At 39.3% G+C, this 15,762-nt stretch overlaps 1 protein-coding gene across 3 annotated transcripts in view; it reads right to left on the bottom strand.

Moving 5' to 3' along the window:
- Positions 1-223: 223 nt before the first annotated feature.
- The window catches only part of IQCE (IQ motif containing E), a 24,745-nt gene continuing 9,206 nt past the window's right edge, over positions 224-15,762 (bottom strand). The window contains exons 12-23 of one of the 3 annotated variants that reach the window (XR_003534269.1): positions 14,817-14,974; positions 14,266-14,321; positions 13,734-13,945; positions 13,039-13,143; positions 12,190-12,292; positions 10,785-10,880; positions 10,519-10,542; positions 9,561-9,656; positions 8,402-8,532; positions 7,838-7,956; positions 7,056-7,197; positions 224-3,538 (exon numbers count right to left, since the gene is read on the bottom strand). Coding sequence is in view for 2 of the 3 variants with exons in the window: in XM_027683492.1 (XP_027539293.1) it covers positions 3,512-3,642; positions 7,838-7,956; positions 8,402-8,532; positions 9,561-9,656; positions 10,519-10,542; positions 10,785-10,880; positions 12,190-12,292; positions 13,039-13,143; positions 13,734-13,945; positions 14,266-14,321; positions 14,817-14,974 (1,231 nt within the window). In the remaining variant the exon portion in view is untranslated. Of the gene's footprint in view, positions 3,643-7,055; positions 7,198-7,837; positions 7,957-8,401; positions 8,533-9,560; positions 9,657-10,518; positions 10,543-10,784; positions 10,881-12,189; positions 12,293-13,038; positions 13,144-13,733; positions 13,946-14,265; positions 14,322-14,816; positions 14,975-15,762 lie in introns of all 3 variants that reach the window. The other 2 variants (XM_027683492.1, XM_027683493.1) reach the window with 2 other exon arrangements.

Here is a 15,762-nt window from a genome sequence, read left to right as displayed (position 1 = left end):
CTTTCAGTTCCACCAGGCTTTGGTCAGGAACCCCGTTCACTCCTGATGGGACAACCTTAAACCTTTACTAAAGCAGAAATTCCACACCCTGCATGTTCCCAAGCTACCTTGTTACCACAGGCTCAGGAAAACAGTCAGGGATAAAAGGTCAACCCAGGTGCAAAGTGAAAGCAGGAACACCCGGCAGAGGCAATGCAAACACAGCAATGGCAGCACAAACACGTCACCTGTTCATATACAAACTTTATTTCAAAATTCAACAATCAGGAGTAAACACATTGCAATTGTGTTAGCTTTTCGAGGATCCCAAAATAAGTTACATAAAATATTTGCACAGTTCTAAATATTAAAAAGATCATAAAAAATAATGGTGCTCTCATATGCCAAGATAATTCCTTTTCCATTTTGACTACATTAAAAGTTGCCTGTGCAGGGATTATTTTTATAGCTATGCAAAACACCACAGTTTTCATGTCTTGATGCCTCAGTAAAGATTTACAGGCAAAGGAACTTAAGGGCAAAAAGAGATCAAGAGAGATAACGTCCCATTAAAGTCCAATCTCTGTAGTCACACACAATCTCTAACTAAACACTGCAAAAGGTTTTAAGTTGGAAACAATATTCCATATCAACAGAATGGAAAGTGTGATTTTAGATTACATAGGTTACAGTGGAATTTAATTTTAATTCAAGACCTTGATGCCCCCACAAGGTTTCCAGGGCTTTCTACAGAAAACTTACTTTTCAGAAACAGCATGTTCGTATTGGGTTTATTTTGACAGGTTTGAGCCACGCTGATTTTCACTGTCCTCAGCTCCCTGTTGAGGAAAAATGCCATTTATTCGAATAATTTTTTCTTCCATCATTGTTCCACACTTCTTCCCACAGGTGCTGGCATTCAGATAACCACAGAACAAAACCTTGTGTCAACCACTGTTCCCTTCAACACATTCCATTGCAGTGTACAACACAACCATGTTAAAGGCTACTGATACTGTGGAGGTTTCTCTTCCTACTGTACCACACCAAACTCGTTGTGCAGTGAGCAAGTTCTCCTCCAAACCAAAATATTAGTTTGAAACCCATCTCAAGTAAAGTATCAGATTTTTGATACCTAGGAGATAGCAATCTCAACTTTAGAAAGCTCTAGACATATTTTCACTCCTTCCAGAAAATGTTTCATCCTTTTCACCCTGATCCTGTGCCTTTGGGTCATCCCAAGATACTAGCTCCCTTTTATGCCAGATGTTGTCTGTTGACAGCTCTACTGCTGGTCACAGGCTCGGGTAAAACACAAGTCTTCCTGCTCTGTATCAACTTCCTAATGCTTTCATATTGGTCATTTACAGCACAGTAAAGTAAAAGAATGCCATTTTTATTATATTTGCTGTCTCAGTATTTCCCTATAGGATAACAGCTAGGTAGGTATTTGATATCAGTCTGGGTCCTGACACACTACATACCCTTCCCTTAATGTGTCAGTCCTCAGCTCTAGTTACTCTCTCTGGAGAGATCCATGACAGAGTCCCAGTTACAGACTTGAAATATTATACACAGGCAACTCAGTACAGCTCTGCTTCCATTTAGCAAAATGACCCTTCTTCTTAACATGACTTCCAGAAACAGAGGGAAACAGGTCTCAGCTTCTACCAAGAGGATTCTATGCCTTTTATTTTATATATATTTTTTTTATCCTTTCTGCAGATGACAGTCATGTGACCAAAGTACAGCCAGGAAAAATTTACCCATCGGGAGTGCAAATGACATTCTTCAGGCTGCTTTGGGTATGGAGAGCTCCCAGAACTGCCTTTGGAAATAGTACAGGCAGCATTTCCACCGATGGGATTAAATGAAATCAGCTGCATTGTGCTGCAGCCATCCAGTTTCCTCTTTGGCTGCAAGTACTGGCACAAACTCTGATAAGCTTCAGATAGTGCTTCACTGAAATCACAGAACTGAGACAGCCCTGACTTATTGGTATTCTGCAAAACAGTGGTGACTGATTTTTAATTTAAAAAAGAGAAGGTGATAAAAATCTTATATTTAAGAGTGTGCTTTCTGTTTACAGGAGACTTTTTTACTCTTTGATGACAAAGAAACCATTAGGGTTTCCAGCAAACCTTCAATGTGTGCATGTAAAATTAAACTCTCCTTTCAATAAATATCACGATTAAAAAAACCCGCACACATTTTAATGGTTTTGAAGGGTGCTGGTGTGACAGTAGGAATTCTCCAGTCAAAAAGTACAGTCTGCACAGAAGGTCTGGAAAGACCCCTCTGATTATATTCTTCACAGCCCCTTAGGTCTTTGGTCTTTCCATGGACAATGCTATTGTCAGTGCTGTTTCTCGGTGCAGTCTTAATTTCTGTTATAATCCAACCTACCACTTCTGTTCCCAAACCAAACTGCATGGATTAGGTTTTGTTTATTATACTCATCCTAATCCACAATGCACAGAACAAAGTGGGCAGTGCTCTCCAGCACCAGCCTGGCAGCTTTACCTGAGGACAGAAGATGGGTGGATATGTGATCCCTCTCCCAGATTCTGACTGGAGCCACTGTGCAGGTGTGCACAGGCAAAGGTAGTACTGGGAAGAGGTATCAACCACAGCAAAGCAACATCAGACTTAAAGCCTTAGTGCTCCTCCCCTCAGTGCATGAGGGCTGCAGTCAGGTGAACATTTCAGACAGTCTTACCTCCTATGTCAGATGTTTTCACATCTTAGAGATGACTCTGTATAATGAACTCAGATTTGCGATCTGTAAGCAGAAAGCAGTCACAAGGGTATCCTTCACAGAACACTCCTGCCACTACACACCTGCCCTGACAAATCCAAAAATCTGATTATGTGATCAGACATTTCAAATACAAAACATTCTATACACATCATCACAAGCACACGTGGAAAAAGCAATAAATAAGAAAAGCCAGCTGATACAGTAGGCCTAGAATAGCCCTATGACAGAGGAATGGCTTACAAGGTCTGTAAATGTTCAATATAAAAATAAACAAAAAAAGATATAAAATATGACAAGTAAAATTTTTAAATAGGGAGGCCCAGGTAACAAATACCAGCTGTACCCTTCCACATACACAGGCTGAAAATTGGAGTCATGTCATTAACCACTTTCTGATTACACAAATTATATTTTAGTTGATCTGAAACAAAACTTTGTTTGACATGAAATAGCTTAAGGCTTTATTGCTTTCACTTAAATTTGTCAACTGAATTTACAATCCTCATTGTGAAACAAAACATTCAAGTGTTCTGGTTGAGTTTTTAAATCCAAACTCTCTGCATGCCAGGATAAGGTTAACAGTCAGTCAGTGGCTTTTAGCCATAAAGTCTGCAGAGATGACATATGAAAGAATTGATGAAATAATGTCAACTGTCATTAAAAAGGGGCTGCTATTCCTCCTTTCTTCATCTTTGATATGCCTGATCCTGGTACAAATAGTTTTGTTCATTAATCCAATAATTCAAGATCACCAGAGCCTGTCACCAAAACTTAAAAGTGGGTGTAGCTTTTCTTCATCTGCAACAAAGGAGACACAATAACAACATCATCCGAGTCGTCTGAGTGAGCTTCATCCCCGGGCAGGGCGGGAGCAGGATGTGACGGCCCCTCAGAGGACCTGGCTGAAATGATTCCAGAGGAAACAAAGTCATCAATAAACGACATTGACAAAAGAAGCCCTTGTGAGAAGTGTGATATTCTCTGAGCCACTGAGTTTCCAGACCTACCCACAGGTATGGATAAGCCTGATCTATGTTTCTGCACAGAGCTGCTCCTGTTTTCCTTAGTGAGCCAGCCGTGCATGGCCAGTGTTGAGCTGACAGACCGACCACACCTCATTTGTCTTATTGCCTTTAAATCTCTGCAAGTGGTTACACACCACCAAGTAAAGCAATTTGATACTGAAGCCATCACAGGTCATAAAACCAAATATTTATTACACGCCCAGAAAAGGAAAAACTGACCCAAGCTTAAACTATGCAGAAAGGTAACAATGAGAATACAGATGGAGCAAAGGGAAATGGATACAAAAAGAGATAGAAGCTCTCAGCCACTGTCTTTCATCCTTACACCTGTAAAATACCAAAAATATTATTCATCAGCTGCACTACTGTAATGATAACAAAACAGTGACCACACCATGGGGGTTTGTTTTTCTTCACTTTTTTTAATTTTCCTTCTTTGCCATTTTTCTGGATGTGTGTTGCTATGTATCTCATCCATTCCAACGTGTGAAGAAATGTTCAGGGCATGAACAGATAGATCCCTAATGATTCCAGTAAACATTGGAAAACTAGAGGGATAAAATGAACCCATACAAAGTCCCTAACACCTGAAGAGCAGAACCAGCAGCTTGCCCTCTACAAGAGATCTGTGAACTAAATGATGACTGCTATTAATACCTTCCAGCACAATATCCTCCCCTCAGCTATTAATATCTCCTAGCACAATATTCTCCCCTCAGCTCCACTTACTTTTCAGTTTCAGATATAAATTATCTGAAAAGACTCTCCCAGAGAAGAAAACTAATCAAGACAACCTGTGGTAGAAGGGGAAGCAAGTAAGAGGCCATACACTGAGATTTTGACCTGAAATGGAGGGCACACAGAGAATATTACCTGGGGAGAACAGACAAGCCATGGGTCTTGTAGTGAAATAAGAGGTTCCTGACACCGGAAAAAATCTCCTGGTATGGAAGAACAAGCATAAAAACTGGAATATGAAATAAAGAAAGGGGACCACAACTGGCCCAGAAATAGAAAAAGAGTGACAGACAGAGAGCCTGTGAATGGCAAGGAGGAATGAAGGCAGGCCATTACATTGACCTCAGCCTACAGAAGCAAAGAAACACGACTTTCTAGTTAACTGAAATTCTTCTCTGCATCAGTCAACAAATAATGTCAGAGTTTTTCAGGAAGGTTTTTGAGACAGTAGCTCTGGTGATACAGAGGAACAAAGGGAACTTCCAGAAGCAGGCATGGTAACTAGAAGAAGCAACTCCAACAATAAACATATTATATATGAAATGGCTTAATATTATCCAAACCATTCTTGATTATATCCTGCTCTTGATGTCTGAGATTCTTGTCCTCATCTTCAATTTAATACACTCCAGAGACAACTTTATCTTTGTGTTTGTGAAGGTTAAGCACTGATTAGAGTTCAGGGTTGTATGTAAATTCATTATGATTTCAAGAAAGCCTCAAATGAAGTTAACAGTTGCAGCCAGAGTGGCCAGTAATAAGCAGAGAGAAATTCTGCCCTTAATCGAGATTGCTGTGCATGTACAGAACATATTCTTCCTTCCTGACACTCCCCTGACAGAATGAAACAAAACACTACATTTTGCAGACTGAATAGTTAATATCTGTTCCATTTCATGGGAAACAGCAGACATGGCTTTATAAAATCTCCAAGTACTGTTCACATTCTGAAGACAAGCAAAGCAGCACTGAATGCTACACCAGAGTTTTTTAATTAATTTTTTTTTAAAGAAAATACAGAGACATCTAACCTGATGCAAACAATGAACCCAAAGTCTGCAATGCTAGACAAGGATTATATACATTCATTCTAGCAGATACATAAGGTTTTTTTAAAACACATTTTTATCTTCCCCATTCCTCTCAAAATATTGCCAGAAGGGTAGTGAAGTGAAATGACTTATTGCAATATATACACTGACTGGAAGCTTAAGATCATTATAAGACCTAGGGGTCACAAAATGAAAGTTTGGACCTGGGACAAATGAAGTAAGAGCCTGTCCAGCTGCATGATTAAAAGCTAAAAGAATCTGATTGCTTTAAATCACTCAGCTGCTCAACAAGCTCCTTGTCTCAAGTAGTTTCCAAGGTGCAGGATGACCATGGAAATCCCAATTCACCATCAAAACCCAGTCATGAGCTCAGAATGGCAGAGGTGGACTTTTGGTTAACTTTAGTTTAAGCTACATAAATTGACATGGCAAACAACCAAACAGATCACCAGGAGGCCACATTTCTTCAGAAAGGTGGTATTTACATCAGAATGCTCTCCTTCCTGATTTGTCTTTTGGGAGAGTTTGGTTGAACACTCCAATATATCAGGACCAAATAATTCAGAGAGCTTAGTGCCAGGCAGTCTTTGGGCACTTGTGCAGCTACAAAAGCACATATCCAGTATGCCTCTCCAAAAGCCACCTGGATACATTCTGTCCTCATCCCAGACTTTGAAAAGGTCTCCCATATTCCTAAAACCAGCAGCGAATTTACCCTGCTTTGCTCCCAGTCTCTCCTTTTTGATATTCACCAGTAAAGGACCACAAGGAAGAAAGTCTGAAAGTTCATGATTTCCTCTCTATCTCTTTTAGTAGAAACAATTCCAGAACTTCTTCACTCATCAATTTGTCACCATAATCTGCAATACAACTTAGCTTTGGAGACTTCATAGCCAGACAGTGACTGTGCTCTGTTGGGATTCACATGACCACGTTTCCCAGACAAGCTTCATCTTACACCCTTCTTTGGGTCTTAGAAACACTAAGCATAATTAAGTGATTCTTCCTCTTTGGGTAGAATTTCACAACTGATTTACTCTAGGTTTACACAGAGCATGCCAATAATGACTACTGCAGTAGAGTTCAGGCAAAACAGGGTGCTGCAGCATTTTTTTTTCCTCGATACTGTCACTAGACATAATTAAAATCACTCAAAACTCAAACATCTTCAGAAGCAAGTACTACCTACTCCTTCACAAAGTGGAATGTGCCTCTGAAAATGGAACACAGTAAAGTTTCTTAAACACATTTTCTTTCACTGAAGTGTGACCTCTGTTTTCACAACCCCTGCAAATCTGGCTTATTCCCCATCTCCTATCTTAGAGAAACAGCCTCAGCTGCTTAAAGCATTCTCTGTTTCTGAGCAAGTCTGCAGGGACTGTCAGCTTTTCATCGACAAAAAACAAGTCAATGTTTCTCAGGTCACACTCAAAGTTGCTCTTTTTTTCCCCCCAACTGGTCCATTAAAGCCTGAAATATCCCACTCTGGATAGAACCAACCTTCTTCAATTTGTTTTTAACTCCTTTGAAGCTGCATGTCTGAAGCTGCCTTATCTGCCGCATTGTTTTGCCTTTCCCACTCAGGACTTCTAACATCCTCCTAAAAGCCTCTTTGGCTTCAACTCCATCTTCTCACAAACAGCTATAAAGAATTCAAGAAGAAAACCAAATGGCATAAAAGCCATAAAAAAGACAGATTTTCTCAGTTTGTATTACAGTAGTACTAGCTGGCAAGGTTATCCAGGACTTCATTTTTCCCCCTCACTGCAGCAACTGAAGACTGCTGAAAAAAACGTGACTGAACACACATGGCTGCCTGGGATGGTTCTTTTTACCAGTTGTCTGTCTGTCTTCTGCAGAAACTAAGTCAGGGTGGTGAAAACATTCTCAGCTTGTCTATGGCTAAGGGCCCAAAAATGTAGTGGAAAGTACCATCCTACAGCTACAGGGATGGGAGGGCTGAAAAGGAACTAGAGAGGCAATACAGGGGAACACCATGTTCCTCAAATAATTACCACTTGCACCAGAGAGACTTTCCAAACCACAGTTGTGACAAAAACACAAAGCACTGTGAGGAAGCTGGTAGTGGTACTCTCAGATCTTTTATTTTTTATGTAAGGAACTGCACGTGCCAGGATAAGCAACATGTCATTAAATTAAGCCCCACACACAGCACAACTATGCCCTTGCACATGTGTGTGCATGTGCAGATGTTCTCCATAACACTGTGTGTGCACCCACTCAAAACACACATACTTTTGAACACAGGGAAATGAGATTACCAGGAAGAGGCGACATGAGGACTGAAGGAGGTCTCTGGAGCACTGCTGAGACCGGTTTCTTCTCTGTACCGTGAAGTGCAGAATCTTCTTTCTCACTCAGTGCACTGGACACAGAAGACCTGCAAAGAGACACACTCTAGTAAGCAAATCACTGCACTCTGCCTGAGCTAAGTCATTTGATGGTATTCTAGTTTTCCCCTTAACTTGTACATGTCAGGGCTTCAGATTCATATATTAAGCAAGTGTACTAGCAATCTGTTTGATAGCAACAGCAATCTGGTTTTTTCCAAAGAGTAATTATTTTACTTTACTTTTACTCATTGCTGTGGAAGAGAATATGCAGCAGGATATAGAAAGACTCCTGCTGCTACAAAATTCCTTCTAGTTGCATGCCTTTTGACTTTTCTCAGGAGCAAGATCTCCCATGTCTTTGTTGTAACAACGGCCTTGTTCTCTTTCTCTGCCAAGGAACCCACACTAAAATTCTATTAAACAAATACTCCTCTCTTGTAATAAAACCAATTTTGCTACTGCATGTTGCAGAAATATCTACTCCTCACTTACCTCTCCTCAAGCAGAACTGTACGTGCTAAGTGAGCCCTGAAAATGGACTGAATGAGCGTCACGATCTCATCTCTCTCCTCGCAATCAGAGGACGAGCTCAAGGAGTCTGACATGGAAGACAGGCAGGAGTTCTGCAAAGCAATCAGATTAAAGAAAACTGACCTTTTACAGATTGCACAGAAGCTTGACAGAACCTTTCACAATCTTACTCCTGATTGTGAAAGTGGCAGCAGAACAAACATTCCCATCTTTTGGTCTGCAGTCTTTAAGGTTCTGTAGGACTAAATCAGCAGGAAATGCAAATCTGATCATCATGCAAGCTTTGAAGAACCAGCATTCAATTAATGACAGAGCAGACACCTGCAAGGAAAGTTCATTTATTTTCCAGGAAGGAAACCTTTTGATGATGACGGAGGTAAGGCAACCTTCATAATGGATCTGTCTTCTGTGTTATCAAGCAAAGTATTCAGTACTACTACATGGGGCCAGTTTGCCAAAATAAAAGAGCATGTAAAGTGCAACCAGGTGGACAACCTGGGTGGAGAACTACAAATTAACTTTGGCCTGATAAAGGCCCAAAGGATGTTTATATAAACTGGCAAATCATTTACAGAAACTGAATGTTTAATTGGTAAGGAAATTTTTTCATATGCAGAACTAAATAATCTGAAGCAAGCTGAACATGACAGAGGACACCAAGTCTTTGGTTGAGCATGGCACATCAAGACTCCTTTATTTTTCAATCTAATCAAAGATGCTTTCCAGATTCTTATTTCTGAGCTTCAGTGACAAAAGTTTATCTATTACCACAATGATCCAGTAGTGAACACTTGAGAGCAAGTGAAGTTTTCAATAGCACTCTGAATTAAGGAGTGCATTATTAGCTGATGGGAGAATCAGAAAAAAAAGAGACCCAGTTACTGTCCACAACACTGAGAATTTATAGCTTTACTTCTGAGAAAAAGTGAGAACTACAGAAGGTGGAAAGGGAGCCCAGGGAATGAGCTCAGTATCTTCCTGGAATTACAGTGGAGTTGCCAACCAGCACATTAAAACAACATCACCAGGTGATTCAGAGAATGAAGCCTGGAAGTTCAGTCCTTTACACTGCAAACTAAACATAATGGGATGTTGGGATACCCATTTGCCCCACAATTACCTTGCTGAGAGATTTTGCTTCATGGATCCCATTATTCAGTAACAGTTTCTGTCGAGCTAAATGTCCTCTGAGAGCTGCCTGCAGCACCACAACTGCCTAGCAGGGGGAGAAGGAAGTAGATATTAGCTCCTTGAAAAGATAACCCACAGACATACACTTTTGGGGTCACCTCCAGGGTTTAAATTCCATTTGGGAGGTGCTCATGATTGATCCTATCAAATGCAGGTAAGTTCCAAGTGCCAGGACCAACCAATACAGCAACATGCTCCCATTTCCATATTAGACTCTGGCTACCCAGTGGGATCTGAAATGCTCTGGCACAATCAAAAAACCAAGCCAAGCCTGGCAGACCGTTGTGGTGATAACACTGAATGCAAGTCTTTCCTCTCCACTCAGAGAGTTTACTGGGTTGTTGTCTACAAGAAGCATTTAGACGTAAAGACTAATTTCTGAAAGTGGGATTTTTAATGTTCTAGAAGAAACAAACATAAGATGCCACACTGGGCTATTGGAAAAAACAGTTTAATCAAAACCTTTCTGCAAAACATTTATGAAGAAGTGACTTTGTTTGACAAACTTGCCAGTTTCTTCATAATGCTCCGAGACATTTCTCCTTAGGAAAAACTTCAAATCCTACTTCAAATCTTTCTGAAGATTCATCACAGTAAAAATTAAAGCATTATTAGAATTATCTAGTTTGGAAAAAAAATCCTGTCTGTTGGTATCAAAATTTTCAGAAGTACATTCATCTTGCAGAAGGTACTAAGTAAGGAAAATTTGAGACCAAAAGGGAATCACTGACAAGATGTATGAAACAAAACCAGGATGTCAGAAGGAAGATTATATGCCAGTCTGAAGAACAAACATCACTGTGGTAAAACATCTTTGAAGTTATTTGTTTGCTCTCTGATACAAATTAAATCTGTTGTACTGTTTTGTCGGGTGTAAACAGACTCACCTCATCCAGAGCAATTTCTTCTTTCTGAAATGAAAGATGCTCATGTTAATGCCACAAATATATATGAGCTTTATCTAATAAAGACTTTCCAAATATTCCCCAACAATTAAAACACACAGAAAATACTTGTTTCAACCCCAAAAATACCCTCAAACAACAAACCTAAGGAAAAAAAACCTTTTCATCTTTTAAGATATGTGGACAGTTGGTAAAGAGTAAAACTCAGAGGGGCATGTCTTTGCTGTTCCCTGTTAGGACAATCTCACCTTGGTTTTGTACATCTTCCAGTGTCTCTGGATGATTTTGGCTGCTTGTTCTTCCCTGTGATCTTCTTTGCCTTTAACTGTGCAGACTGGTGAAGACTGCAGAGGAGAACCTTTAAGTTAGTACAGTCAAGACACAAAGCTGTGAAGGAGACAGGTTACTAATGACTCAGGAAAATCAGCACCAGAGTTCATCCTGCCTGCAGGGCAGAAGGAAGTTCAAGAGGAAACTCTTAGTTCTGAACCCTGCTCATGTTCAAACTCATCATCCAGATGACTGTTACAGTGAGACACATTCCTGCCCCCTTTTTAGCCCTTAGCAGAGCATGGGAATGGAAAAATTCTCATTTCCACATACTCCTATTTTTCTATGCTTTGCTAAGGCACTGCTAACCCACTGCTTTGTTGATCAGAAATGGTTTGTATGTTATGAACAGACTGAGAAGAAATGTCAGGTTACCTAATTCTGCAGTTCTCCAGGAAAGACAAGTATTAATTAACCAGGGAATTCTCTAATGTCTCATCCTGGCAACTGTAGCCCCATAATTATCTGCTTAAACTTACTGATTAGTTGGCCTTGTCAGACACTGAGCAAACAGAGGGCTTTGTGTAAGCTGGCATAACTCTACTCTTCTATCTTGAAGAAATTAATTAGAGGACAAAGAAAGAAACCAAGAACAAAACAAGATTTTGTTCCAGTTATTTCTTCTGAGGTGTGGTTGCATATTCCACCTCTCACCATTTGATCCTTTTGATCCCTAATTATCCCACAATAATTGTCAGACCTCATTTGCCAAACAAAAGTTAGCTGCAAGTTTAAAAGACTAATTTAATTTATTGGTGTAAAATTTTAAATAGAGGAACAAGAGATTTTATAGACTCTAAAAAAACCTCTTGATTCCATGAAAAGGATTTATTTATAACCTAAAAATGCCGAGTTACAGGCTTAAGTTTAGCAAATGGATCATGTCATATTAAAAATGACAACCTACTATTAAAATGAGAAATTGGTAGGAACTTAGTGATAATTACAAATAATGGGAACATTTCAATAAATGGATGGTTACTGGCCAAGAATATATATAGTCTGCAGAGGAAAAAAGGAGCTGTTTGTTGGCTGTTTTTAAAGACTCGAGTTATTTGGTATTCAAAACATCCTCTTAGCATCCATCAGCCTATAACACACAAAAAAAGAATCTAAAGAATTGCACAGTATATCAAAAACCAGAACCCTCTTAAGCAAGTGGACATTTTTATTCATATTTTTTACTACATGTATTTCAGGGTCTATTTATTTTTAAGTGCAATCAAAATCCCCAGGAATAATTTCCCAGTAGTATTTAGTGAAATGTGCTTAACATGACTACACAAAAAAACCCCAAACCACAAAAAACCTGTGTGTCTGTACCTTATGAAGATTTTCCATTGTATCTTCTGCCATTTGTCTTTTCTCTTCCTCCAATTTTGACTCCAGTTTCTCTACTTTCTGTGTCAGGTTCTGGATTTCCTCACTATGGTTGGAAAAGCAAAGATATTTATATCTAGAAGTTTTCTGATTTTCCTGCTTTGAAAATACTGAATATATTTCATAACACCTGGTTGCTTTGGGCTTTTTTTTTTTAAGGCCAAAATTGGAAACTTCTCAGGATAACAATATCTATTCTCATAGTAACAGACATGTAACATCAATTCTCAAGTTGTGACAGCACAGCCTTATGCTAAAATTAAGAAGTCCCAAGGTTACAGTGGTACCCTTAATACTATTAATACATCTAAATCTGCTACAGTTTCATATTTGTCAGTCAAACTCCTTTCTTACAAAACAATTATGAAGGCACCTTTTTCTGACACCCTCGCACAGGATTATTACTCACAGTTATACAGAATCCATGGAGCAACTGGAATGACACATTGGCAATAGTGTAGGAGCACAGGTTAAGGTAAAGATACCACAATTTTTCCTTAGAGAAAACATCTCTGAGCCCAACATGGCAGCTATTTCCATTTATCTTATTAATTTTTATTATAATTTAATTCTTGTTTTTACTCTACTACTTAGTCTTCCACTCCCTCTAAAATCACTCTACAGAATTCTTCCACTAGTAACTTACTCCTTTCCAAAACAGTTCTGCTTAAAAGAATTCCCAGTTTCTTGCAGTTCAGATGAACTCCTATGGATTTTGAGCCACTTCAAAAGAGAATTATACTTCAACAGTCTTTTGGTTCTGAAAGGATCTACTAACACAAGGTGTGATACCTTAAAGTCTGTTCTTCTGTACTCTTTTCTTCCATCTTACTCTGCCACTTCTGCAGCTCCAGCTCCACTTCAGCCTTAGCCTGCAGTAACTGCTTGATATCTGATCTTTGAAGGAATAAGGAAATCTAAGTGATACTTAAGGCATTCATGCTTCCACAAAGTAGTTATTTTTTTTTAAACTTCTAAATAAAATGGGTTTTCTCGAATTTGTAAAGTAACTAAATGCTCAATTTTTCCTTTTAAACAAAACAAAACACGAGCACACATTGTTCAGAAGGAAAAGGCCTCCTCACATGCTCTCACTGTGCATCTTCATTCAGAAGTGACACAGGACAAATCACGTTGAAAGAAACCCACAAACTTTTACAGCACAACACTTGCAAGAAGTGCTGCATAAAGAGACACAGAATCCGTCAAAGGGTTTCCAGTGTGGATGGCAGAAAAATAAGCCTTGAAAAACATGTGAGAAACAAGCAGAAATTCTCATTTTTCATCCTCTGACCTTTTTTTCTGCAATGTAATTTTACAAAGAGAGTAGGATTAACAGAAGCATTTGAAATAAAAGCTGAAGGGACCCTCAAAATTAATTTTCTTGCTGAAAATGTGAAGTACTTATTACATTATTTCATAAAGTGAACAGAAATAACAATTCACACCTACAAAAGAACAACATCCCAGACAAGAGTCACACTTACTCTTTACTGAGGAGGAGATTTTGAAGTGCCTTCCTGTCACTCTTCAGTTTCTTCACTTCCCTTTGGAGTCGATGACATTCCTCAACATGGTCTATATATTGGGGGGCTGGATGATGATCCAGGTCTACAGAAGGTGAAGATGACACAGCAGGCAACTGTGATGAATCACTATCTGCTGGTGACACCCTGGTGCTCTCCATGGCACATACTTTCTAAGCAGGATAAATTTACATGGAAAACACAAAAGAGAAAAAAAAAAGGAAGGGGAAAATTCAAATTTACTATAAAAAAATTTTAGTTAGGCCATGAGAAAAGATCAAATGAAAGTTAATTCTAAAACGTGCATCTCTATGTGACAAATATGATCAAAGAAAACAGGGAGGAAAGGCACATGCTACAGATATCAATTTACATGTATGAGGCAGAATGCACACAGCTGATACACTGAAGGGTGATGTGCCAGGGGAACAAGCCAGTGGTTCTACATTTTCTGCTCCAAGACAGGTAAGGCCACAAAACCACGACCACTTACTTTTTCTAGTTCCGAAATCCGCCTCACCAGCCTCTGTCTGCTCCACTCATTATAATCTAAACACAATAACAAAGCTTTAAACATGTAGCTACATCAGTGGGTCAACACTGTTCTCGCTTTTTGAAACTTCTGTCCATACAGAAAGACCATCTGAAGACCTTTGAATGCCAACTTTAAATATGTACCAATGGAAAAAGGTGAATGGGCTTAAAATATGCGACTTCTAAACCAATTAGCTCAGAAATCAACATTCACATTCATCAGTTTTCAACAACTGAAAAACAGTTTTTCAGTGCAATGCTAAATCCTCTAGTGATTCCAGTTCAGAATTCTCAAGGAGAATAATAGAGGAAATGCAGGTCTGACTGGAGCAACACATCCAGAAGTCAGTGACTCCTGTGAGAAAGTTCTCATTTCAACCTTTGCCACTCCCAAGTCTTCACCTTTGTAATAACTCCCTTTTTTCTACCACTGCAGGGTCCTGCTCCCAAACATCTTTCAGCTGTTACCTAAACCCCTTGTCCCACGTTCACCAACTTTTCAGCACATACTTTTTGTTTTACTGGGAGGAGGAGAACTGCTCAGTACATGATCCAGATCTTCCTTCAGCCTCCGATTCTCAGTCTGCAACTCCTTGATGTTCCTGGACAATCTCAGGACAGCAGCATTCAGTGCCTTCAGTCGCTTCTGGGTATCTCTGCCCTCTGTACTTGGAAAAGGGGTCAAAACCAGAGAGTTAACTTTAAAGCACAGAACAAAGAACCAGCATTAAAAAGAGTGGAGCAGCCTCACTATTCAAGTCAGCTGGCAAAGTTAATTGTCTCAGCTCCCCCCAGTAGCATTTCTCAATATCTTTTACTTGGGAAGTTATCTATTCTTTTAGCAAAAAAACCCATGCAAAGACCATCTTGCTCAACACTTTGACAATTGTTTTAATTTGCGTCAAAGGAAGAAGATACTTTAAAACTTTGAAAATTCATTTATTACTTTCACTTCCTCCCCCACTCTGTTTCATTAACACATAAACAAGGGTGCTTGTATGAGTGTTGCTTATTTTGCTTTCTGCTTTGTTTTGTTAACCAACTTTATAAAGCCCTACCAGCACCCTGAATCTGATTTAAAAAACACTTATCTTCAGTCAACTGTGAGACTCCTTCAAAAAACTGTTCAGCACAGAGACCTGCGTGCTCTAAATTGCTGTTGTTCACCCAACAAACAAATTGAGACTGGGAGAGAGAGAGGGCTGTACACACATAGGATAACTCTCTACCAAATCCAACACACAAATGTATTTTCAGATAGCTGGGAATGCTGCTCTAATGTAAGAGAAACTATCCTTGTGTTTATAAATCCCAGAGAAATTTCTTCATTTAAGGTATATTTCAATCAAAGATTTGAAACAGATTTGAAGAATTCAGCTAACATGGGAATAAAAGACATCAGAAAAGGGAAAGAGAACAAGGAAAAGAGAACAAGGAAAAGAGAACAAGGAAAAGA

This window comes from Neopelma chrysocephalum, unplaced genomic scaffold, assembly GCF_003984885.1.
Source record: "Neopelma chrysocephalum unplaced genomic scaffold, ASM398488v2 Primary Assembly neopelma1_65, whole genome shotgun sequence".
Classification (NCBI taxonomy): domain Eukaryota; kingdom Metazoa; phylum Chordata; class Aves; order Passeriformes; family Pipridae; genus Neopelma; species Neopelma chrysocephalum.
Note: the sequence above shows the minus strand (reverse complement) of the source record. Positions and strands in the feature narration are given on the sequence as shown.